This window comes from Tremella mesenterica (genome assembly GCF_000271645.1).
Source record: "Tremella mesenterica DSM 1558 unplaced genomic scaffold TREMEscaffold_1, whole genome shotgun sequence".
Lineage (NCBI taxonomy): Eukaryota > Fungi > Basidiomycota > Tremellomycetes > Tremellales > Tremellaceae > Tremella > Tremella mesenterica.
The window spans coordinates 4,844,031-4,868,201 of NW_006711225.1; the positions used below are offsets into that span (position 1 = coordinate 4,844,031).

The window sequence follows — 24,171 nt, forward strand, 5'->3', positions numbered from 1 at the left end:
CTGCAATGCACACTCTCATTTCTTTTACACAATCCATATATTGATCCTGATGAATGTTACTTCACGTGGGAAGAGTTATCTTCAACATGGACCGAGTTTCAGAGTAACAAACGACAACACCCACTATTACAACTCAGATGCCTTCCCAACGTCAAACGACACACTTGATAATCGACCTGCCATTTTCATGATAGAAAGGAGGAAACCGACTTCATTTGATATCCTTTCTAGGACATTAGCCATTCAGGCAGCGCGCCCCGACAGGGTTCATAGTTCAAAGGATGTACATTCGTAACATGTTGCGTGCGACAAGAGCTGATCTCTACAAATACCCGCCGATCTTCCAATTCGGTAAATACGACTCTCTCATCACTACAACATACGTGCATAGAATCCAATACCATTCGCTCCAATGAGCCGACACAGCTTTACAAAAGCTTTGAAGAAAGAAGCCGGGGAGCTCACAGATGGTGTCATTGACTTTGTTTGTGACACTGGGAACATTGTGACTGATAGGACAGGGACAGTTTTAGAAGTTACGGAGAGTTTGGTGGATTACGTTGATGGGGCGTTGACAAGGGTGTTCAGCGCCATTTCTTCACCTGGAAGTAGAAGTCCAAGACGAAGTCCAAAACACTCGGCTAACTCGAGTGATGAGAGAAGCGGAAGGAACTCCAGACGTGAGCGTTCTCAAATCAACTTCTGATATCCTTGATTGAAAGTGAGATATATACTGACATTTAGGCAACTCTGAAGATTACTTCACCTCTAAGAGAGATTCAGTTCACCGGGAGACAGATCAAACTGGAAAGGAAACAAGTAGTGAGTTGAATCAAGTTATATCATTGAAAGCTGATAGCAGCTGTCCGTCGGCCTAGTGAACGACGAGGTAGAAATAGACAAACCACTTATCTAGAGCCACCTTCCGCCCCAAGGTCAAGGTATGAAAAGCACTCAACAGTTTACTCTAATTCACCTTCACCCGGTTACACCGGTGGAGATGAAGAGGATGACTATGATGATGAGGAATATGAGGCTATACCATCCCCTGAACCTGCTCCATATCACCATCAGAGAACACATTCTCGTAATGACAGTCGGTATCTGTCAATATCACAATTGCACAAGCAGATCTCCTCCAGATACCGCAATACCAATGGACCTCGACTTCAAGCATCATCCGGAACTCACGGGTTGACTTACCAAGCTTCAGGACCAGGCCCTTCAATGGAGGATGAACGGCCAGATGACTGGAACTCCAGAGGAAGGTTTGGAATGTATGATACAACACTAGAATCTGACAGACCTCAGTATGCTTCATTATCAAGTGATGCATACTTAGGACGTCAAGACTCTACTGAATCATTCGTGAGAACGACCCCAGGATATGACCCTTCTGTAGATGGCACACCACGTGAGACAAGAGAGGAGTTTGAGCAAAGACTCAGGGACTTTTACGCTAAGTCAAGTGGGCAAAGCTCAAACACTGAACAGACAGGTGAGACTTATGGAGGGTATGATGAGTATGGACAACATGGGTATGGTGGGTGATAAGTGGAAGGATGAGAATGAGAAGTGAACAGTCAACCCATATGGATGATATTTGTCCCTCTGTAGGATGCTCCCCATATGGCAGATCATGAAATTTTGAAGAGTTAGTAGAATGAATGATGATGCAGAATGATGGTCAAACTTATAAATGGGGCATCAGAATGAGTGAGCAGATTAGGCCATTCAATCACGCGCTTTGATAGGTGTTATCACCGTGAGAAGAGTGATGTGGAGTAAAAAGCTCGAAGAAGAACGTGAGTGAAAACTAAGAGAGAAGGGAATGCTCACTGCTTAATGAATGAAGCTGGAATCATGTCCTAACAACTATTGGCCGTCTCAAATAGAGAGAAAATATCATCTTCCATTCTCTATTTGAAGATATCAACACTTTAGCCGGTGATGGGACAACTGATCCCTTTTGCTGTTCATACAGATGAGCAGATTTGTGTTTCACCAGCCCGGAGGAGCTCCAAGTATCACCAAGAAGGCCATTGACTTATTTTCATTTGTGAGGTCGTTTGGAGTGTGATCGACATGTGTGAAATGAGGGTCCCTTTCATTCTCTTATTCTGTCACAAGACTCCCTGTAAAGGAGTCAAACGAAGCCCTACCCCGACTTAAGAGAGAAGTGTCAGAACGCGAGTTCGATTTGTCACAGAATCCATCTTCTGCTGGCGATCAAGAGATATAAGCCATAAAAATCTTGCACAGATACATTAATTCCCCATTTTACATTTATCAATTCACCAGAAAAAAATATGTCTAGAGATAGTCGAGGAGGGTCTTTTAGTGACATCAGAGATGATTTGCTTGAAAGTGCTCATCACAAAGTCAGGAAAGTTGGCCGAGCGGCCCAATCAGGGTTAGACGTTGTTGATACTACATTGGACTTTTTCGGTGAGGCACTAGTCAAAGTTGTTAGCTCCGTGTCAGGACATTCCAGAAGCAGAAGTCGGGATAGGAGTCGTAGAAGTTCAAGAGGTTCAAACTCGGATCATAGATCCAAATCTAGAGGTAAGTCGTGTGCTATTCACTGATATCCAAGGATCCGTTTGTGAAGACTTGACAATGCTTAATGTCAGATGATCGTGATGTCTCTGAAGACTATTCAGTCGGTCAAATGAAGTCAGCATCCTTGCAAGACATTCCCATTAGGCCTCAGAGAGAATGTGAGTGTCTTGGAACAAGCTTTCAGTATATCTACTAATAATGACAGCTCGAAGGACGCGAGGCAGGAGTATAAATACTGATAACACTCGTTTCGGTGAAGAGTATACAGGTTTCTCTTATATCATCTCCCCCGAAGATTCCCCTCATGAGGACAGACCGTACTCCCCAACGGGCCCACAAGCAAGGACAAGTATGAGAAGGTCTCATCAGCCTCAATTCCTCTCTGTTCCAGGGATCAATCAACACCGTGTTTCCACCACCACAAGTTTAGCAAACTGGCCAACAGCCCCTGCAAGGTCGAATTCATCTGTTAACCCGGGGAGATCCCAACAGCCCGGGTCAACTGGCTCTCGACCTCCTGCGTATACAGTGGAGGCCAGCTCTGAGTACTTGCATGAGGTTTCAACTGCTAGTCAACCAAGTCTCCGAGGAAAACCTTGGGTTCGGCTACGTCGTGAAGTAAGACAATCTTTGAAGAAAAGGTGGGGTTTGGATTCCGGGGATGAGCTGGAAACTAAGATAGAGAAATTTTATGATTCTCACCACTATCCAGATGTTGATTCTTTTGATAGGGAGGAAGAGGAGACCGCTGCCCATCTGTTCCCTGATTCTTCGGGGTACAATGAGTGGGTTTCTCGTGGATGATGGATCAATAGGATGGTGCGGATAGGATGATCTACCATGTATGGTGAGAGGGGGGGAAGAGGAGTAGAATAGGACCTTATCTGGAGCAAAAAAAACGTATAAAGCTATAAGGCTTTGGATAGGACGACCATGCAGACACAGATACTTCGAATGAGACTGAACGGCTCTCACCTGCATGGTCAGAACGCACGGATTAGTTTTTGGTTCATGAGCAATCGTAAGAGCAATGAGAGAAGACGAGGTGGAAGACCCGCGGGGGTATGTCATCACTATTTCAAGTCTATTGGGATTTGATGAGGAAAGAGCTCCTTGAGCACATCATACATTGCCCACAGGTGAGGAGAAGAAACTCAAGCTGGGAGTGGATGATCAATGTGCCACAAGACTGGGAGTGCCACTCGTGACTCAGGTTTCCCGTTCCGGCAATCGGCAAGCAAAAGGGGATAATCCCCCCACCCCTCGAATTATTTCCCCCCCATTTTTGCAATTCATCCAAAAAACCCCTCACCCAACCAGTTATTCACCTCACTCCACATACTAAAGCATGCACTCTTTCAATATGCTCTTTTCTGTGCTTCTTTTCAATCATGCATGTCCCATAGTACCTACTAGACATTGTCCTGGCAAATTCGCGTTAGAATTCGCATGCGAAAGCACCAAAAGTCATCAATTCGCAAATCCACAGTACCTACCTGCGAAAGTGAGTGATACTCATTCTGACTGTCCGTCTGCTATGTGATAACTTATCCCCAGCATCTGAATGTACTGTTTAGTAACCTCTGATAAGTTAAGCTCTTCATCTTGATGTGCATGCATCAATTTACAGCTTGCGAAGGGAGCGTGACAGGGTAACAGAGAGGAGAGAAGTTGAATGAACTTCTACCTTTGTGTTGTCAACAACGCCTTTTTTCACTTGTCTTCTTCATTGTCCAGTTACTTCTCTATTTCTACTTCACATACACACACACATCCTCTCCTCAGCTCTGATCTAAAGCGTTCACACTCAGTAACAACATCTTTCGCAAGTCAATTCACTTCCACATTACACCAACAAACCAGTCAATTTTACGCCCAAACCTCTTCCAAAATCCTCCCAACTACTTCTTGAATCACTTCCTACTTATCACATCACCTTGTCAGCTACCATTCCCTCATTCCTTTCAAGATTCGCGTATTAGATCTCCCAAAAATGCCTCCCAAGGCCACCAAGACCAAAGCAAAGGCGAAACCAAAGGTAGCCACTCATGCAAAAGCTGCTGAAAACACTGCTGGGCCCAGCACCGAAGACGATTGGTCTTTTCAAACAGCAGCTGTTCATCCTCCAGATAATGTCAAACTTACGCCTGCTCATACATTCTTTTATGAGCATATTCTCCCTAACCATCCTGTGTGGAAGTCGGAAGAAACTCTTCGCGAACACGAAAAGACAATGGGTGGTCCTTTACAACCATGGTGGCATGCTCAGTCTTCTGCTTTGCCCAATGAAGCTGGGAAATTTGGCTTTGTGGAGATATATGGGGAACAGTTGCGAGCAGAAGGTGTCAGGGCTATGGGGAGTAGAGGCCCATTATGCTTTAAAGACGAAAAGAAGCACGGGTGTCACAAAGATAAGGTTTTGGCAGCCTTCTACTACAAGTGAGTGCTAGTTTCGCAGGCTGTTCTTTCACTTCTGCTTTTGAAGGTTCCCATTCGCAGCATTCTCTCTTGAAATTCCCCTTTCGCAATTTGCCTCTCTAGAAATCCCAGTTCTCAATTGAGAGGATCCCTAGCTGATTACAGACATCCTGAAATCCGTTGCAAGAATGTAGGGGATGGGCTTATCACCACCATTGTTGACCGCTGGGAAGATGGAAAGTTTCTCAGCTGCTCTGTGTGCTATGCAAGTACACATCTCACAAACTGCACAGTCAGAGGAAAGCCGGTACCTGGTCAAGAGAGTGAGTTGGGGAACGAGGGAGAGAGGGAAACCGAGGAGATAAACGTGAATGATGCGATGGAGAGTGGGAATACGTCGGACCTGACTCCATTACCTCAGGAGAAGCGAAGGAAAGGCAAGGAGGTTGCAAAAGACCATTATTCAACCACTAAAACAGTCAAAACTCCAGCTCGTCTCACTCGATCGTCAAACGAAGCTGGTGGATCAAAGCCTCCGAGATCGACTCCAACATGGAAGACCCAACAAGAAGTTGAGAAGAGGAGAACACCTCGGGGGGATACTCCATTGCCTCCAAGAGATAGTGAGGGTTTCTTCATTGAAGGGGAACCCGAGCTGACAGATGCTGAAGATGAAGAAACCATCGAGGAGACCACCGATGAAAGTCAAGAGCAAGCTGCGAATACTGGCCAAGGCCAAGCTCAACATGAATCCCTTTCCTCTGAAAACTCTTCCCAGCCATTATTTGCCTCTTTCCCCTCGATAACAATGAGTCCCTCCAAATTTCAAAGCCATTCGCAAGAGGATAGGCAAGCGAATCTGCAAGGGAATAATGAAGGCAATTCTCAAGGCAATTCGCAAGAGTCTTCGCAAGGAAAGTCTCAAGAAGTAGCCAGCACCCTTCTTTCACTCTCTCATGCTGTTCCTCCTCCTCCTCAAACCTTGCCTGCACCGATCCAACCATCTTCTTTTCCTCCAGCTGCCTTTTTGCAACACAACCCAGCTCTCCCGGCGCCACAATCAACTACAACTCAACCTCCTGTGCCGTCATCCACTCCTTCGCAAGCAACACATTCATCTCCCATGGTCACTCCTACCCCTTCGCGAACCAGTATGAGTTTTCCTTCTGTTCGCCAACAACAAATCCTTTCATTGGTCCATTCTACAGCTCAAATTGCTTCAGACAATGCAGACCAGTCACCTTCCACTGTTTCTGCTGGACTCAAACGTAAAGCCAACGAGCCTGAGCAGTCTCCAGTCAAGGTACCACGTTTGGAAGCTGGAAACTGGGGTATCAAAGGCATGCAATCTGCTGCCAAGCAGTCCCAGGAAGTGTCTACAGCTCCTGTGGTTCGCAAAAACCCTCAACAAGTGGCTCAAGGATCGGTTTCGCTTGCAGGTCCTTCCTCTCAGCCTGGTCCCTCTTCACATGCTATTGGTCCCTCTCAGAAAACCTCAAGGGTTGACCCTGAAGCTTGGTTGAAGAAAATCATCATGAACAAAGGCAAATCTTCGACATCTGACGCAAGACCAACCGTTGATACTGCTCCTCTGGCCTCAAGTGTAGTTGTTCCTGAGAACAAGCTGCCACAATCAGAACAACCTGGTGCTTTGTCCTCTCAACCTGGTTCCTCCTTCTCTCAACCTGCCACCACTGTGAATCTCCCCCCCAAGCCAACTGCATCTTCCTCAGACTCTCTCGGTCCGCTTTTCGAGAAACCATTCGCTCCCTCGCTGACTACTCCTCAACGCGAAACTCCATTCATTCTTCGTCCACCAGCAAATCTCGAGGAAGTAGCTACTTGCTTCGACTTAGTGAATCACTTCCATGAGACTGAGGCTGTTCATGAAAATGCCTTCGCACAGACAGCCATGTCCGATATCTTGCGAATGTTTCAATACTTCCAACAATCCACAAGTATTCATCGTAGACGTCTGACTCAGGGGGTGACCACAGCAACTCAAGGTGTTCTAGCCTTACAAGATCGATACGATGCTGCGATTGCTTCAGAAGATGGTCTAAGATCTGAGCTTGCAAGAGTTAAACAGCATCTCATCTCCATGGAAGAGCTATATACTTCTCAAGTCAAAATCAATGAAAATCGCGAGAAAGCTATTGAAGATATCAAGAAGGACCTGGGTGATCAGATTGCTTCGCAGAATGTACAGATCAGCTCTTTAAGTGGTCAGGTCAGTGTGCTCAGTGATCGCTGGTCTGCAGCTGTCAAAGACAAGGAGGATATGGTCAAGGAAGTGACTGAGAAAGATGAGAAATCCAGGATATTAGAGTCCAAACTTGAGAATACCAATGCGAATCTGTTGGAGGCAGCTGGGGTGGTGCAGCAGGCTATTGAGGACAAGAATCAGCTGGTCAAGGAAAGAGATGATATCCGTGAGATGTATGAGAAGGAAACTAAGGTGCTAGGAGAAGAGCTGGAGGAAACCCGAAGCGCACTCCAAAACGTTACAGATAAGTACGTATCGCTGATGTCCATCAACAAGGGTGTGGCTGGTGAGCTTTCAAGGATGAGAGATGTGGCCGGTCTACCAAAGGTAGTTGCGAAACTTGACGAAGAAGGTGAGGTGGTGTTTGTAGATATGTCAAGCGTATCTTCTGAGTCTCCCAATATTGAGGAGGAAGGAGAAGGACAAGACTCTCCCCATCTCAAGGTTGAACCTCTCGATTCTCAAGAGCAAAAAAATCACACTTCCTCTCAAGACAAAGATGTGAGGAGAAGCAACCTGCAGGTGTACTTCACAACCTGTCTAGCAGTTCTTGAAGCGAAGGCAGATGAGGACTTAGCTCTGTCCATATTTTGATGGATATCAGATCTTGATTTGGAGGATCTTGAGAAGCTGAAGCCAGAATCACTTGTAGAATTGTCACGAACTACGTCGTGACACCTCGATTATTCCACCAACAACGACCCTCCTTTGACCATCAAAACCCCATCACGACTCAAACCTTTTTACTCTACACGTAACTCAGGACCTCTGAGACCAAGTACGGCGAAGTTAGATGAAGTTAGGGTAGATAGGGACAATGGGAGCAGAAGTGCGGCGATATTAGGCGGACTTAGTCGAAGGAGGAGGAGGATGGCCGGGGTTCGGGAAGTTGGACGAAGTGCGTTGAAGTACGTCAAAGCGCGGGAGGGTTGGATGAACGTCTAGGAGGGATAGGTCATATTAGCTGAGAAGATCGCTGAAGTTCTTCAGCGATCCTTGATTGTTGTCAGTAGTAAAAGACAGATAGAGATAGCTATAAATCGAGATACATCGCCATCAGTAGAACAACACCCTAGTTAGAGTAACTACGCCGAAGTACGCCGTAGTTACACTCCTTTCGACGTTTGCGCCCTCCTGGTTGGGTGAGACATCGACTCAGAGCGTGAAGTTAGCCGAGGTTCGTCGACCGTCGGTCTATTAGAAAGTAGTTGCTCGACGGCCGTGACAGTATCAAGGATCGCTCTTACCGACGACCCGTGCGAACCTCGGAGAAGTACAAAGATAATATGGAACCAGAAAGGAGAGTCACACGAGGCATGAGTAGGAGTGACGACAGGATGGAGGAAAATGAGAGGAGAGCGTTGGAGGAGCTTAGAAGAGCAATGGGACAGGATCTTGGGATGGAAGATAGTGTAGGGGGGTCAGTTCAAGGAGATGAGTCCTTTCCACCAATACCTTCTAATCCTCCTACCCCTGCGGGCGATGCTCCCCCGCCTATTGGATCCCCAGTTGGATCGGATCAAACTCCGCGGCCAGAAAACGCTGGAAGTGGGACGAACTTCGGAGAAGGAGGGACACAAGGGGTGATGCTAGCCTTGATGCAGATGGTGGCAAACATGAACAAGGATATGATGGAAGAACGTAGGCGTAGGGAGGAGTGGGAGCAGAGGAGGGAAAGGGAGACAGTAGGGGGAATTGCAGAAGGGATATCTGAAGGGGTGAGGTACGCCATGGGACGGCAAACTTCGGCGACTCCAAGCGTAGTTGGGGAACAACGGAAGGGTATCAAGTTGCCTAATCCAGACTTCTGGAGAGGAGAGCGGAATAAGTTGACGGCCTTTCTGTCCGAGTGCGACGTACACTTCGAATTAAACTCTCATCTTTTCCCCGACGACACTAAGAAAGTCTTTTTCATGATCTCTCACTTACGCGAAACTCCCCTCCTCGCCGTTCAACCCGATCTATCTAAACGGCCTCTCCCAGAATACCTCACGGCGCACAACCAGTTCGTCAAGTATCTCAAGACTAACTTCGGCGACCCAGATGAAGAAGGAACTGCAGCCCGACAACTCAACGACCTTAAACAAACCGGCTCTGCTTCGGACTACTTCTCTGCCTTTCAACGACATGTGGCGATACTCAAGTGGTCTGATGATGGAAATTTAGTCGATCAAGCTAAGAAAGGTCTAAAATCACACCTTCTGGATGAAATTGCAAGACATGGTAGATCGTTTGGGACGGTGAAGGAGCTATTGGAGTTTGTGATTCCCTTGGACAACCGCCTGTGGAGGAGGCAAGTGGAGAAGGAGGCAGAGAGGAAGAGGGAAGGGGGGGCAAAGACGACTATGGTGGTGGAAAGTCAGAGGACGGAGAAGAAAGAAGAGAAGAAATGGGAAAAGGGACAACCTTCGGCGCAGGTTGGTGTCCAAGCGGCCATGACGTCCACGGTGGTAAGGAGTGCGCCGCCGAACATCGACGAAGTTCGCCGAAAATGGCCTAGGCCAAGCTCCGATCTGAGGGAGACAAGGAGGAAAGAGGGGAAGTGTACGGAGTGTGGTGAATGTCACGGCCGTCGAACAACTATTTCTTAATAGACCGACGGTCGACGAACCTCGGCTAACTTCACGCTCTGAGTCGATGTCTCACCCAACCAGGAGGGCGCAGACGTCGACAGGGGTGTAACTACGGCGTACTTCGGCGTAGTTACTCTAACTAGGGTTTTGTTCTACTGATGGCGATGTATCTTGATTTATAGCTATCTCTATCTGTCTTTCACTACTGACAACAATCAAGGATCGCTGAAGAACTTCAGCGATCTTCTCAGCTAATATTATCTACTCCTCCTAGACGTTCATCCAACCCTCTCGCGCTTTGACGTACTTCAACGCACTTCGTCCAACTTCCCCGAGCCCTCGGCCATCCTCTTCCTCCTTCGACTAACTCCGCCTAACATCGCCGCACTTCTGCTCCCATTGTCCCTACTTAGCCTAACTCCGCCTAACATCGCCGCACTTCTGCTCCCATTGTCCCTACTTAGCCTAACTCCGCCTAACATCGCCGCACTTCTGCTCCCATTGTCCCTACTTAGCCTAACCCCGTCTAACTTCGCCGTACTTCTGCTCCCATTGTCCCTACTTAGCCTAACTCCGTCTAACTTCGCCGTACTTGGTGTCAAAAGTCCTGAGTTACGTGTAGAGTAAAGAGGTTAAGGCGTGATGGGGTTTTGATGGCCAAAGGAGGGTCATTGTTGGTGGAGTAATCGAGGTGTCACGACGTAGTTCGTGACAGTGAAATAGGACATTGGCTGAAGGAATGTCCTGTAAGGGAGGCTAAGGTTAAGGTTGGACTGTTGCCTCCATGGGGAGAGAAGTTCGGAGAACGTGGTGGAGGATCGGGAGGGAATGCAGTACCTCTTGGACAGAGGAGGAACTTGAATGTGGTTGGAGGAGAAGTAGATTTGGAAGAGAACCAGGGAAAAGAAGAGGACCTGTCGCAGTAGGCGAGGCTCGGCGGGTCCGCCATATTCTCTCGGCCACCATTCCCAAACCTATAAAAGAGACGCAACTGATGGAGCCAGAGGATTGTGAATACAAAAATACACCACTCAGTACCCCTTGTTCATGCAATGTCGATAATCATCTCCTCATCCCTTCCGTTTCCAGAGATCAACCTAAATCGGACATTTTAATTAATGGAATGAAGCTAACTACGCTCTGGGACACCGGGGCTACTTGTTCATATATAAGTCCTAGAGCGGCGACGAAGATAGGCGCAGAAAGGAGACAATATCAGGTGAGCGTACCCGTCCACATGTTCGACGGCTCGGTGAGTGTCGCGGGACCTATCACCGAGTTTGTCGAAGTCGGATTTAGTTTGACGAAGGACGCCGAAGTGCGATCTGTTCGTCTCGATGTAACAACGCTCTGCGACGCAGATGTTGTGATAGGGTGGGATTGGATGAGGAAGGAAGGGGTTGTCCTTGATGGAAGAGACAACTCGGTGAAATTTCCCATCCCAACCCCACCAAGTGCGGCGAAGTTAGCGGCCATAGGTCTGCCAACTCCGACGGACGCGATAGATCTCCGAGACAAAGATGATCAGGATGAACTGAGTCCGGAGGAACAGGAGGAATTGTATCAGGTGGTTCCTGAACAATACCACTCGTTCATTGATGTCTTTAACCCAAGGAAGGGAGGTGAGGAATTACCTCCCTCGAGGAGCTATGATTTGGAGTTTGATCTTAAGGAGGGGGCGAACCTGAAGGTTGCTCCACTCTACTCGCTTGGAGAAGATCAGAGAAGTGCGCTGAGAGACATCCTAGATCGCGAAATGTCGGCCGGAAGAATTCGACCCAGTAATTCGCCCTACGGATCACCGATGTTCTTGGTACCGAAGAAGGCGAAAGGTCAATGGCGAATGGTCATTGACTACCGAAAGTTAAACGAGGCAACGATACCCGACGCCTATCCTCTGCCTCTGATCGGCCAGATAACCGAAGAGCTGGGAAGAGCGAGGTACTTCAGCAAGTTAGACCTAATTGGGGCTTATCAACTCCTACGAGTAAAGGAAGGTCATGAACACCTGACAGCGTTCAGGACGCAGTACGGTATGTTCGAGTCTCTTGTTGTCCGAGATGGCCTACGGAATGCTCCCGCTGTGTTTCAGCACTTCTTGAATGAAAGTTTTCGAGAGCTGCTGGGAAAGGGAGTAGTAGTCTACATAGATGATATACTCATCTACGGTCAAACGTTGGAAGAACTGAGGGGAACTACGGCGAAGGTGTTTGAAGTGCTTCGGAGGTCGAATTTGTTTGTTAAAGCCAGTAAGTGCGAGTTTGAGAGAGATTCGGTAGTCTTCCTGGGGTTCGTGGTTTCACAGAGGGGAATTTCCAGTAACCCGGATTACATCGATGCTGTCGTATCTTTTCCCCGTCCTAAGAACTTGCGAGAGAGTAGGGGATTTATGGGAGTTGTCAGTTATTATCGGCGTTTTGTCCCCAACTTCTCCAAGATTGCTAAACCGATCAATGACCTCACCAGGAAAGATGTGCCGTTTGTTTGGGGAGTAGAGCAGGAAAGAGCCTTTAAAGAATTGAAGGATAGGATGTGTAGGGCGCCAGTATTGGCTCACTTTGACCCTTCGTTGAAGACACTACTACAAACAGATGCGTCGTTCTTCGGCTGGGGTTTCATAATTTCGCAGGTGAACGAGTTAGGACAAGAGCATCCGGTGGCCATCGAATCCGGAGCGTTCCAGGCGGCGCAGTTAAACTATACGGTAGGGGAAAAGGAGCTACTCGCTATTGTTGAAGCTTTCAGGAGAAGGAGACACTTACTACTACAGGTAGAGACTACAGTTCTCACAGATCATTTAAATTTAACTTACTGGATGGAACCTAAACAGCTTAGCCCCAGGCAGGGTAGGTGGGTCGAAGAGCTCTCTAACTTCAGGTTTAAAATGGTGTATCGACCGGGAAAACAAGCTACACTGCCGGACAGACTGTCGAGAAGAGCAGACTACCACTCAGGAAAAGGAAGTACTATGGTACAGGAGAGCAACCTTATCCAAGGTCTGCCGAAGTTCGACGAACTTGACGACACTAGCTCTGGGTTACAACACCTGCTTCGGGCCTTACAAGGAACAAAGGAAGTGCGAGAGAACGACCTTATTGATCCTATGGATTTGATAGTCGGAATACAGGAAGACGGAGAGGTGGAGGAGGTTAGAGAAGAATTATTGGGGGTAACCTGTGCTAAGTGCTCTCATCCAACATGTCATGATAACGTGCAGGAACCAGGGTCGGTCACCGAACTACGCCGTACCTCGCGGTCCCCCTTAATACTGCGTGGGGGATGGAATTCAAGAGGGTTCCTCACGTTCGATGGTCGAACTTATGTGCCGAACTACGCCGATGCTCGACTAAAGATAATGAAGACGCGGCATGACTCGGTCCTAGCGGGTCACCCAGGCTCAGCGAAGACTCTCGAGCTAGTCCTACGGGACTACGTTTGGGTTGGAGTAAGGAAGGATGTTGAAGATTACATCGCTGGATGTGCGGTGTGTCAGAGAGCAAAGACTAACAGGCAGAGACCCCATGGAGAGCTTAAACCACTGGAAGTGGCTACGAAGCCATGGTCCAGCATTTCGATGGATTTCATTGAAGAGCTCCCGAATTCCCATGGATACAATTCCATCTTAGTAGTGGTGGACCGGTTGACCAAATGGGCCATTTTTATCCCGACTACGACGAAGTTAACCGCAGCTGGCCTATCCGAGTTGATAATGGACTATGTGGTAGCTCAGCATGGGCTACCAGAGAACATAGTGTCTGACAGGGGATCGAAGTTTACCTCGAAATTTTGGAAGAACTTGACCGATAGTCTCGGGATAAGACTACATCTCTCTACTGCATATCATCCGCAGACTGATGGACAGACTGAACGAACCAACCAATCCTTAGAGCTCTACCTTCGAATCTTCACTTCTTATCAGCAGAACGATTGGTCGAAGCTGCTTGCTCGAGCTAGCTTCGCCTACAACAACACCCATCATTCTGCGATAAATAAGACACCATTTTATGCGAACTATGGGTACCACCCTCGATGGGCTGAAGAAATTAAGGCCAGTGAAGTCGAAGTGCCCGCTGCTACGGTGGTGGTAAAAGACTTGACTGAAATACACAAGGATTGTATCGAAGGAATTGAGAAAGCTAATGAGAAGTACGCCGAAGGATACAATAGGAAACACCGGACTACGCCGAACTTCGCGGAAGGAGACCTAGTGATGCTGTCGTTAGAGAATATTAAGACGAAGAGACCAATGAAGAAGTTAGATGTTAAGCAAAGTGGGCCGTACAAGGTAGTACGGCAGGTAGGTTCTCATGCTTGTAAATTGGAATTACCAGGAACGATGGCAGGTATCCATGATGTATTCCATGTCTCCTTGCTCCGTCCTTATCACCCTCCAATATTTCCTGGTCAGCAAGCTGAGCCACCTGGCCCAGTAGAAGTAGACAATGTGGGAGAGTCTTGGGAGGTAAAGGATATTGTGGACTCTAGAGTAAATAAGAGGTCAGGAAAGTTAGAGTACTTGGTGGAGTGGTTAGGTTACGAAGGAACAGACGATTCAGTATCATGGGAACCAGTGGAGAACGTCGATGGAGCTGATGACATATTGGCGAAGTTCCACGAACTTCACCCTACTAAGCCGAAGGAAGGGCGACTGCGAAGGGCTAGGAGATAGAACGTACTGCATACAACATAGGATTACAGCTACGTACCGCTCACTTGTCCTTACTCTTACCCTTACCTTTTCCTTTTCCTTTCTCCTTCGATCTACTCGGTCCCGCGGGATTGGTGTGGAGGCTACCGATGACCGAAGGTAGATCGAGAGTCTCAGACGGGAACGCAGTAGAGAGAGAAGCATTCCATGCCCGATTCATAGCCCCAAAGAAGTCACCGAAGTCCTGGACATCTCGAGCAGCTTGCATGCTCGGAGTCCTCCACAGAGAACGTATGGTCCCCAGACACTCGAAGGGAAGACTGAGGAGGTCGAGAGCAGTCTGGGCGGAAGCTGGGACACGAGAACTACTACGGCGACCTAACCAGTCAAGGGACGGTGGTGGCTCATACGCCATAGGAGTGACTAGGAAGGGGGTGTCGAACAGTCTTCGGCGAACATCGGCTATCTCAGTAAGGCTTCGGCGAGAGACGTCCGCTAACCTCGTCCTTGCTTCGTCGTCCAGAGCCCCAGTGTTGACTACATCTACTAACGCCGCAGTAAGATTGTTTAAAGCGTTAGCTTGACGAGAAGAGAAGTCAAGCAGGAGAGATGTATCATTTCGGGCGGCCTCAAGCTGAGTAGTGAGACCGAGGACGAGAGAACGATAAGTGGCGAATTCCTTTTCGTCCTCAGGAATACGGACGTCCAGGGAGATACGAGGGTGGAAGAGGGACAACCGGGGAGCAGAGGGACCAGCACGCTGAGTATCTTCACCTTCCACATCACCATCATTGAAGGCAACCGCCTTCTCTTTAGATTTCCCTTTTGATTTCTTTAAAGAAGACTTCGGTGTCTTCTGGGAAGCAGAGGGAGGGGTGATGGGAGGGGCCGCCGAAGTGGCCGGAGGAACAGAAGGACGCCGACTTTGGGTGCTGTGAGCCGGAGGAGAAGCTACCACTGGAGAGGACGGACGTGGCGCCGAAGGACGGGAGGCCGAAGGACGGCGAGAAGACGAAGGAGGAACAGCCGGGAGACGTGACGGGCCGGCCACAGGAGCGAAGGGCGACGGCGACGGAGGCGACGGGCGGAGGTCCGGCGAAGTACGGCGAACTGACCGGAGAGACGAAGGAGGTACCCGCGAACGGGGGACAGACGCTGGAGTCTGAGGAGGGGGGAAAGGCGAAGAGTCGGAGGGACGGGGCGGGATGTCCCGAGCAGAGGAGACGGGACAGAAGGAGCAGGGACCAGATGTGCATGAAGCACAGCGGAGGGCTTTATTGTGTGGCCGGACTGCCTTGAGGCAGGGCCAGTTCGGACGATTATACGTGATGATCTCACGTCTACTAATTAGCAAGGAGAACTTAGGCGAGGAACGAATAGGGGAACTCACCGGCAGCGATCGCACGCCTCATCGACACCAACCGCCACCCAACGACCAGGCTCAGACTTCAACTTATTCCACAAATACTCTTCTTCACGCAATGACCTCTTCGCCCGTTTGGGCGAAGGCTCCCCTCGGGGAGAAGAGAGGGGAGCAGCAGCAGCGGCGGCGGCGACAGGAGCGGCAACAGGGCGGCGAGCAGCAGCAGAGGCAGCGGCGGCGGCAGCGGCGGCGATGGCGTTGGCGGGGGGGAGAACCCCGGAAGAAGAAGAAGAAGAAGAGGAAGAGGAGGAGAGGGCACGAGGTCGTTTCTGGCCCACGATTTGGGCAGGGGGGGAAACGCGAACGACTATGAGTCAGCAGTGTCTTAGGAAGCTGAAGAACAGTTAAACGAGGCCAAGTTCGGCGAAGGTGTAGGAGGATGTGCGAAGAACTCACACTCAGGACTATCACCATCGTTGTCCTCTACACTAACCGCCACCATATCATCATCCGAGTGTTCCTCTAACTCGCTTTCACCCTCCGACACGATTCTATCATCCTCATCATCATCATCACCCCCATTTCCTTCGGAGTCTGACTGATCGTCCGACTCTGAACCACTGAGCGGCTCCTGGTCGGAGGAGGACGGGGATTCTCCACGACGAAAGGCGGGCGTCCTGCGGCGAGGGGTGGCGGCAGGAGGAGAAGCCGAGCGGGAACCAGCAGGAGGAGAAGCGGAGCGAGAACCGGCAGGAGGGGAAGCGGAGCGAGAACCAGGAGGAGGAGAGGCAGAGGGAGAACCAGCAGGAGGAGAAGCAGAGGGAGAACCAGCGGGAGGACCGGCGGGAGGAGAAGCGGAGCAAGGAGGCGGGACATCGCCAGACGGCTCCCCCAAAGAGAGGGTGCCGAGGCCGAGGGAGGAGACTTGGCGAGACCTGTCGCCGAAGGAAACTGAACATCAGCCAAGTTCGGCGAAGTAAGGTAAGTGTCGAGGAAGAACTCACGAGCAGACGACACCATACCACCAAAGTTCCTCATGGCGGCGAAAGGGTTAGAGGTGGGAGTAGGAGGGGCCATGACGTTAGAGATACTTAAAGAAATAAAAGATGATACGTCAAGGTAACAAATCCGTTTTCTAGGTAAGAGAGATGGAAAGTTTTGAAAACAGATGGGGAAGAGAGAGAAGCTCAACGAACTGCTCAGTATTTAGTATAATCAGACCTACCCCCTCGTCGTCAACATGCAGCAAGCTTCGCGTTTCATCAACAAAAGGTAAACAAAGGGACGATCAAATTTCCCACGCTATAGTGTCTCATCTCAATATAAACGAGGGTTACTTCGACAAACAACGGTGTTGTTCGGCTACCATCCGGGAGACGTGTCTCACCTACAAAAGACGCAGGGTATGTTACAGCAGACCTCGACGAAGTTAGGGGAGTCTCACTCTCGGGTTTCAAAGTGGAAGGAGGCCCAACTACGAAGTACGGCGCAGGGAGCAGAAGGACGAGGGATAAAATTGGAGAAAGATAGGATGGAGGTACTGCGCTGCTAAGTTTTCTTGCCACAGTACGGGTGTAATCGCTCACGAGGACGTTCGCGGCTAAAGAAGGGGGCGACTGTCACGAACTACGTCGTGACACCTCGATTATTCCACCAACAACGACCCTCCTTTGACCATCAAAACCCCATCACGACTCAAACCTTTTTACTCTACACGTAACTCAGGACCTCTGAGACCAAGTACGGCGAAGTTAGATGAAGTTAGGGTAGATAGGGACAATGGGAGCAGAAGTGCGGCGAAGTTAGGCGGAGTTAGGCTAGGTAGGGACAATGGGAGCAGAAGTGCGGCGATATTAGGCGGACTTAGTCGAAGGAGGAGGAGGATGGCCGGGGTTCGGGAAGTTGGACGAAGTGCGTTGAAGTACGTCAAAGCGCGGGAGGGTTGGATGAACGTCTAGGAGGGATAGGTCATATTAGCTGAGAAGATCGCTGAAGTTCTTCAGCGATCCTTGATTGTTGTCAGTAGTAAAAGACAGATAGAGATAGCTATAAATCGAGATACATCGCCATCAGTAGAACAACACCCTAGTTAGAGTAACTACGCCGAAGTACGCCGAAGTACGCCGTAGTTACACTCCTTTCGACGTTTGCGCCCTCCTGGTTGGGTGAGACATCGACTCAGAGCGTGAAGTTATCAGATCTTGATTTGGAGGATCTTGAGAAGCTGAAGCCAGAATCACTTGTAGAATGCAGGTTCGCAATTTGATTGATTCAGCCTGAGTCAGCTGAGGACTGTTCAAACCCAAGACGGCTGCAGTGGGAGGAATTCCTTGAAGCAAAAGGCCTGCAGCTGCAGCTGCTAGTGGCCCACAGCTGTGCGAATCGACCTGCACTGCCCACCCAAGGGCCTGGAGAACTTCCTGGTAGTCTCAGTCACAAATCCCGTGCGAAAGAGAGCCACTTGCCTTGTTGTTTGCAGCAATTACCCATCCAGAAACCTCTTGAACCGTTGCAAGTCCATTCTGAACTTCCCAGGATAGTCGTTCATCCAAGAGGACTGGCCATTGCTTAAATCAGACCACAAAAAACCATTGCTCTCTGCGAAAGATGCTCACCTTGGTAAAAGCCGGCGAATTGTAAGCTCCTCCTGCACCATCAAACATGAGAACCAGCTTCTGGGGGCCAAAGATGACCATGGCTCCAAAGTGAGTATCAGGGGCCAGCGAAACAACACCAACTAGAACTCTCTTTCTCCATTCGCCAGTTCTCCCCAGGCAGGACCAAGGAATACCACCTGTTCTTTGACCTGTCCACTCCTTCCCTGGATCTAGATGCAAGAATGTAAACATCTGATATAAACTAATATCGTCCTTCATGACTCCTTTACTACGTTTTTGTAGTTTCAACCTTGAGAGAAGTCGAAGTACATCATATATCATGAAATTCGAATACCATCCCTGTTCGCTACCCAGCTTTTGAGATAAGACTGCCGAAGAGATAGCTGATTCTTCCCCAAAGAGAGACAGCTTTGCTTGACTGTCAACATTGATCTTGCCATTCACACTTGCTTGCTTTGGCTTTGCTTGTGATAGCTCTTTTGACATACTACTAATGGTTTCTGGTGATAGACGGACAACTTCGCAGTAAGGTTTGGCAGATATCACGGGTTTTACAGACTGTTGGATCCTCCATGGAACTTTATTCATTCGCTCCCATATCTCCTGTGTATCACCTGCTAATCGACAGCAAGATAGAAGCTTCAGAGGTAGTTCAAGAGGTTTGTGGGAGCTTGCAATGTTGATCTTCTCAATACGTGGTGGATGTGGTGTGGAAACTCCCGAGCTTTGTCTTTGGTAGAAGAGCATAACAGGAAATCGAGTCTGTTGAAAAGCAGAACTGAGTAGATCAAGTCTTGAAGTTCGATCGTCGTCCAGCTCCCACCAGACACCATTCTCTTGAATCAAGGATACATAGTGGCCAGAATCTGCAGTGACAATAGCACCTTTCCGGCATAGAACACCTTTCAAGGAGAAGTGATTGTTGGTGTCGCCAGGGGTTGTGGAAGGGAAAGCAGAAATCTGCGAAGGGGACAAAGTAGGACTGAGAACAAATGGCACGACCGAATTCACATTGGATTGTGGACCGAGGTTCCAGACAACATTGATGATGAAGATTGATGTCTTGCTGTTGGTGTCCAGAGTCATCTGAGCTTTACTTCTAGTAACACAAACTCGTCCACATTCCGAGCAATGTCTTGAGGTGCATGTTCTAGTCAAGCTTCGCTGGATTAAGTCGACCACACTGGCTTGGTGCGAACCGGAACCTAGCACAGCACCTGGATGTATTGGAACAATTGTCATGACTCGCTCATGGGTGGAATCACCTTTCGCAATGGGTAATCGATGGCCACAGGGGGCAAACACATACTGCCAATCGACATCAAAGACATATGTAGCTTCTACCGGATCATTGGTGACATTATCTCGAATCTTGTTTGCGATGTAAAGGAATAGCTCCACAGGATCATGCTGTTCAAATTGGTCCACAAGACTTTCATCTTGAAGATCAGCAAGGGTAGCTTCACGCCTTTGAAACCCACTTACCTCTGAGAATTTGGAGCATCTGGGGTATATCTACTATCCGCCGGGTCACGTTGATACAGTCAAAGAATTTCTCCAGCATGACCACCAGTCCAGACACTTCCACCCTTAGTTCTGCTTTGATAGCATTGAAAGCTGCTGAAAAGGACGGAATTCGCAGAACGATATGGAACAGACTGATAGCAAAACAAGTTTGATTGTAGTTCTTAGCCCCAACAGGCCTTTTGCGAACGGGGAGCTGCTCGGTACGAAACTGGATATTGCTCTTGTTCTTCTTCCGACTTCTGTGAGGATGTAGAGGCTTGTTGGAAGCAGGCCGTCCACCTTTGTTAGGCTGTATGGGTTGACCTTTGCTTTCCTTGGGGGTCTCGCAGCCTTCTTCTGACTCAGAACGCACAGCTTTATGTCGTCGACCTATAGGGGGATCGATCTCTTCCTCATTCGCTGGTGTTTCTGTATCAAGATCTTTTGAATCAATACTGACTAACAAACAACCACTGGGTCTCGATGTAGTATCCCACTGTTGGTCGGGAAGTTCTGTTGGATCGTGTCCCCACCACCTTTGCAGTTCCTCCTGGTCAGCTTGCGCCGAAGTGGTTCCCTTATTCCCCACCCCTTCCCCTAGCCCCAATCGCAAAGCTGTTACATATGCTGCAGTCTGTCCCTCATATGCCTCTAGCTCTCCACAGGTTCTAAGACAATGAAGAGCCCATAATCCCCGACATCTCTTCCCTCTAGACTGGAACCACCCACAGGAGCAGTATTCGCGAGCACTGGATTTCTTTATTCCACAGTAATGCGCGTTTTGCTTTCGCAGGCCGGACTCAATGGTGAAGGTTTCTTTCAAAGGTTCCAAGCGGCTGGGTATTTCTTCCGGATCACAACGCTTGAGCTGACCCAGCTGCCAGATCTCAAGACCCTTCTGGATCTCTTGTGTTATGTCGGGATCACATCGACCAGAAGTTGGGGGGGAATAGAGATACATTGGAAAGTAGATGTTGACAATAACGGCAAGGAGTTTATCGATTCGCTTATTGGCTCGGGCTTGTAGGAAAACTCTGTCGAAAGTCCTGAATGCCGCCTCAACAAAGTTGTTGGTAGAAAGCGGCCCATCTCTTGTGTGTTCGCGAGGAAGACCATAATCCATGAGACATTTGCGCCAGCTTTCGCTGAACCATTGAGTATTTAACCATCTGCGAATGGTCTCCCAATGTTCTTCGTCCCCGTCCAACAACTCCAGTACATCTGCCTCAAACTCTTCATACACTTCCTCCCACTCCTCTTCCACATCACACCTCTGACACTTTCGAAGGGCGGAGAGGAACCTAGATGTCTTCTCGCGACCAACCTGAGTTCGTCCAAGCCGTCTGTCCATCCTTTCCCTTGCTGCATGCATGAAATGAAATTGACAGAGACGCACAGGAGTTCCTGGGAAAACTGTGTGGGCTGCATTTCGCTCCGCGGCATCACAATCAATCATGACCATGAGGGGCCAGAAGCCATCCTCAGTAATGAGGATGGCATTATTGAGAATGATCTCCTTGTCTTCAAATTCGCTGATGACCTCTGAGGTACCATTCGCAAGAGCTTTTGCTTCCTCTTCCACAGCGTTTCGAAAGACAGAGAGGAGATGGGTGTAGGACGCGGTGGTGGCATGATTTGAGAGCATTACAGCCATTGGCACCATGTGATTGTGCTCATTGACAGTGGTGAGGAAGGTGACTGGACACCGAATTGCGTTTTTGTTCCTCCAAGAAGAGTCCATGGCTAATCCCCTTTCACGAGCATGGCGAATGGCAGTTTGAAGAGCGTGTTTGGGGCTAATCACACATTGGAAAGTGGCATTGGTGGGAAACTCTTCAGTTCCTCCAAGGACAAGATTGTGAGGGATTTCACAACTGGATATCAGCCTGGGTCAGGCGGCCCTGCGAATGTAACTCACCTGAGGGATGTTGATGGATTTGCTGAGTGGAGGACTTGAATAGCCGCCAATGGTAAAGTGTCCAGTCTGTCTTGCCTCAATGCTGTTCGTATGGCGGTTGCAAAGTCACTCTCTTTGGGCATCCTATGAGGACAATTGTCGGACAACCAAGTCGCATAAGGATGGAGCTTGGAGATACTGGTGAACCATCGAAGCTTTAGGCGACTTTCAGTTGTTCCTACCAGTGTCGCAGCGTCATGAAGGATATTTCGCATGTGGTAGGATATCCGTAGAAGGCTCAGAGGTTTTGGATCCCCATGGTAGGAAGGTAACGGCTGGATAATTGTGCAATATCCTCTGCGAATGCTTCTAGGAGTCATTCGCACCTGCGAATAAGCTCAACTCATCTCTATACAAGAGTCATGACTCACTTCAACACACAGTGGACATCTGCGTTTGCGAATTGTGGTCCTTTTTGTCTCTACAGGATCCTCTTTGCCTTGGAGACTCCCCTGATCCTCCTCAGCCCACTCATCCCCCTCTGTCCCTTCGTTTCTATTTCTTGCCTCACTCCCCTCACTGCCCTCATGCCCCTCACTCCTTTCCTCTGTCCTCTGTCGTTTTCGTAAATTCCTCTTTGGACGTTGTTGTACTGGAAGTGAGGTAGGTAGGGCTTGAACTTGCTGGCAGCTACCACTGCAATTGAACCTCGAGCGCCATACCAACTTATCAGGACCTTTTGCGAAGGCCTCATCTGAGACATGGAAGACTGCGTGACGTCCGCGAATGTCACTTGGGTGAAGTCCTGGAGGATCTAACCACTCCACCTTGACATGGTTCGATACTCTTTGTGATCTGAGGAGGTAGTCCTGTGTCTACGGATGTCAGTAATGTTACCAGAGTGATAAATAACTCACCATCATGTCAAAAGCCTTAGGAATAAGGTGAAAAGCTACCTCAATCTCCTCGTAACGCTCATCCTGACCAATATCATTCGCAGAAAGCACACAGAAGTTCTTCACTGCAGTGATGCCAGGACCGAGGCTGGCTTTTGTGCGTACAGTGTTGAAAGTGGATGGCTGCTGCTCCTGGAGTGATGGTGGAATCTGAGTACTTTCGAGTTCAATGATAGTTCGATTCCTCAAAGCTTGCTCGTGAATTGAGGTATAATCAACCTTTTGCGTGGTTGGAGGATGCAAAAGGGTAGACAGGCTTGTCACATAGCCTGAAAAGTGTGAGGTTGAGGTGGAGGGGGGCAGGTATGTTGTGGTTGTGTCCGTTTCAGTGCCTGGGTCATGGGTATTGGGTGTCACAACTGCGAAAGGTTAACAGAATACACTGATTGAAGAAGACCTCACCATCAGATTCATATTTCCTCTTCCTCAAGTGCGAACGGGGAATATGAGGTGTGCGAACGTTGCCAACAGGATGATTGGGGATTGAGTGGGGCCTTACAGGGTAAGGAGAGACTACAGAGACTCAGCAACTGGACACCTGAATATGTAAAGAGAATTCTGACCTTGATTCGCAGTGTTCTTCGCATATCCTGCCCCCCTTGCTTCTCCCTCTCCCTCTTTCCCTTCCCTTTCCTCTTCCTTCTCTTTATCTTTGATCTTCTCTGGCTGTCCATCTCGGCCTTTCTCCACTGCTGGATCTACTTCCATATCCAGTTGGTCAGAGATAAACTCAAAGTCCTGAAATTGTTCAAGGACATCACGACCATTGTCAAAGTAATCGTTGTCAATTGCTTGTTGTTTTTTCAGCTGTTCTTGCTCAAGCTGGTGAGCCTCAGAGCCCTGAAAAGGGAAGTTGTGAAAGGCTTCCAGGACATCACAGGTATCTTGCTCTGTAAAAGGGTCGTTAACTGTACAGAATCAACATAACATAATTCGCGAACGACTTTATAAACTCACTGTTGCCACTCTTTTTTGAAGGTTTAGCGGTACCTAAACTGACATCCTGACCAAGCTGACGCTTTGGGACTTTTGTGGGAGTTCCTGAGGACTGATCTTGGTATTTTCGAGCTGGTCTACCAGGTGTTCGCTTTACTGAAGCGTTCAATACAAGTTGATGAGCCAAAGACCGTGGTGTCATTGAAATTATAATGCAAATGAGGTATGTGAGAACATGTGTGAAGAGATAAGTAGCTAAGCAATGTCACGAACTACGTCGTGACACCTTGATTACTCCACCAACAATGACCCTCCTTTGGCCATCAAAACCCCATCACGCCTTAACCTCTTTACTCTACACGTAACTCAGGACTTCTGACACCAAGTACGGCGAAGTTAGACGGAGTTAGGCTAAGTAGGGACAATGG

The 24,171-nt window shown here is 48.8% G+C and overlaps 5 protein-coding genes across 5 annotated transcripts; 3 read left to right on the top strand and 2 right to left on the bottom strand.

Moving 5' to 3' along the window:
- Positions 1-412: 412 nt before the first annotated feature.
- TREMEDRAFT_59540 (uncharacterized protein) lies at positions 413-3,366 on the top strand (the record flags this gene model as incomplete). Its single annotated transcript, XM_007001653.1, has 9 exons — positions 413-680; positions 745-822; positions 863-1,414; positions 1,470-1,543; positions 1,680-1,716; positions 1,755-1,805; positions 2,383-2,565; positions 2,634-2,720; positions 2,768-3,366. 9 exons carry the CDS (start codon positions 413-415, stop codon positions 3,364-3,366), a joined length of 1,929 nt encoding a protein of 642 aa, XP_007001715.1.
- A 1,189-nt stretch (positions 3,367-4,555) lies between these two features.
- On the top strand, positions 4,556-7,840 carry TREMEDRAFT_59541 (uncharacterized protein; the record flags this gene model as incomplete). Its single annotated transcript, XM_007001654.1, has 2 exons — positions 4,556-5,001; positions 5,146-7,840. 2 exons carry the CDS (start codon positions 4,556-4,558, stop codon positions 7,838-7,840), a joined length of 3,141 nt encoding a protein of 1,046 aa, XP_007001716.1.
- A 692-nt stretch (positions 7,841-8,532) lies between these two features.
- TREMEDRAFT_59542 (uncharacterized protein) lies at positions 8,533-9,746 on the top strand (the record flags this gene model as incomplete). The annotated part of the gene is made up of 2 exons (XM_007001655.1): positions 8,533-8,887; positions 9,646-9,746. 2 exons carry the CDS (start codon positions 8,533-8,535, stop codon positions 9,744-9,746), a joined length of 456 nt encoding a protein of 151 aa, XP_007001717.1.
- Positions 9,747-14,528: 4,782 nt separating this feature from the next.
- TREMEDRAFT_59544 (uncharacterized protein) lies at positions 14,529-16,907 on the bottom strand (the record flags this gene model as incomplete). Its single annotated transcript, XM_007001656.1, has 4 exons — positions 14,529-15,807; positions 15,858-16,197; positions 16,287-16,781; positions 16,835-16,907. 4 exons carry the CDS (start codon positions 16,905-16,907, stop codon positions 14,529-14,531), a joined length of 2,187 nt encoding a protein of 728 aa, XP_007001718.1.
- A 1,052-nt stretch (positions 16,908-17,959) lies between these two features.
- On the bottom strand, positions 17,960-23,945 carry TREMEDRAFT_59545 (uncharacterized protein; the record flags this gene model as incomplete). Its single annotated transcript, XM_007001657.1, has 9 exons — positions 17,960-18,250; positions 18,446-19,887; positions 19,934-21,278; positions 21,351-21,828; positions 21,873-22,237; positions 22,283-22,726; positions 22,769-23,076; positions 23,371-23,715; positions 23,765-23,945. The coding sequence occupies 9 exons, from the start codon at positions 23,943-23,945 to the stop codon at positions 17,960-17,962; spliced, it is 5,199 nt and encodes a 1,732-aa protein (XP_007001719.1).
- Positions 23,946-24,171: the final 226 nt, after the last annotated feature.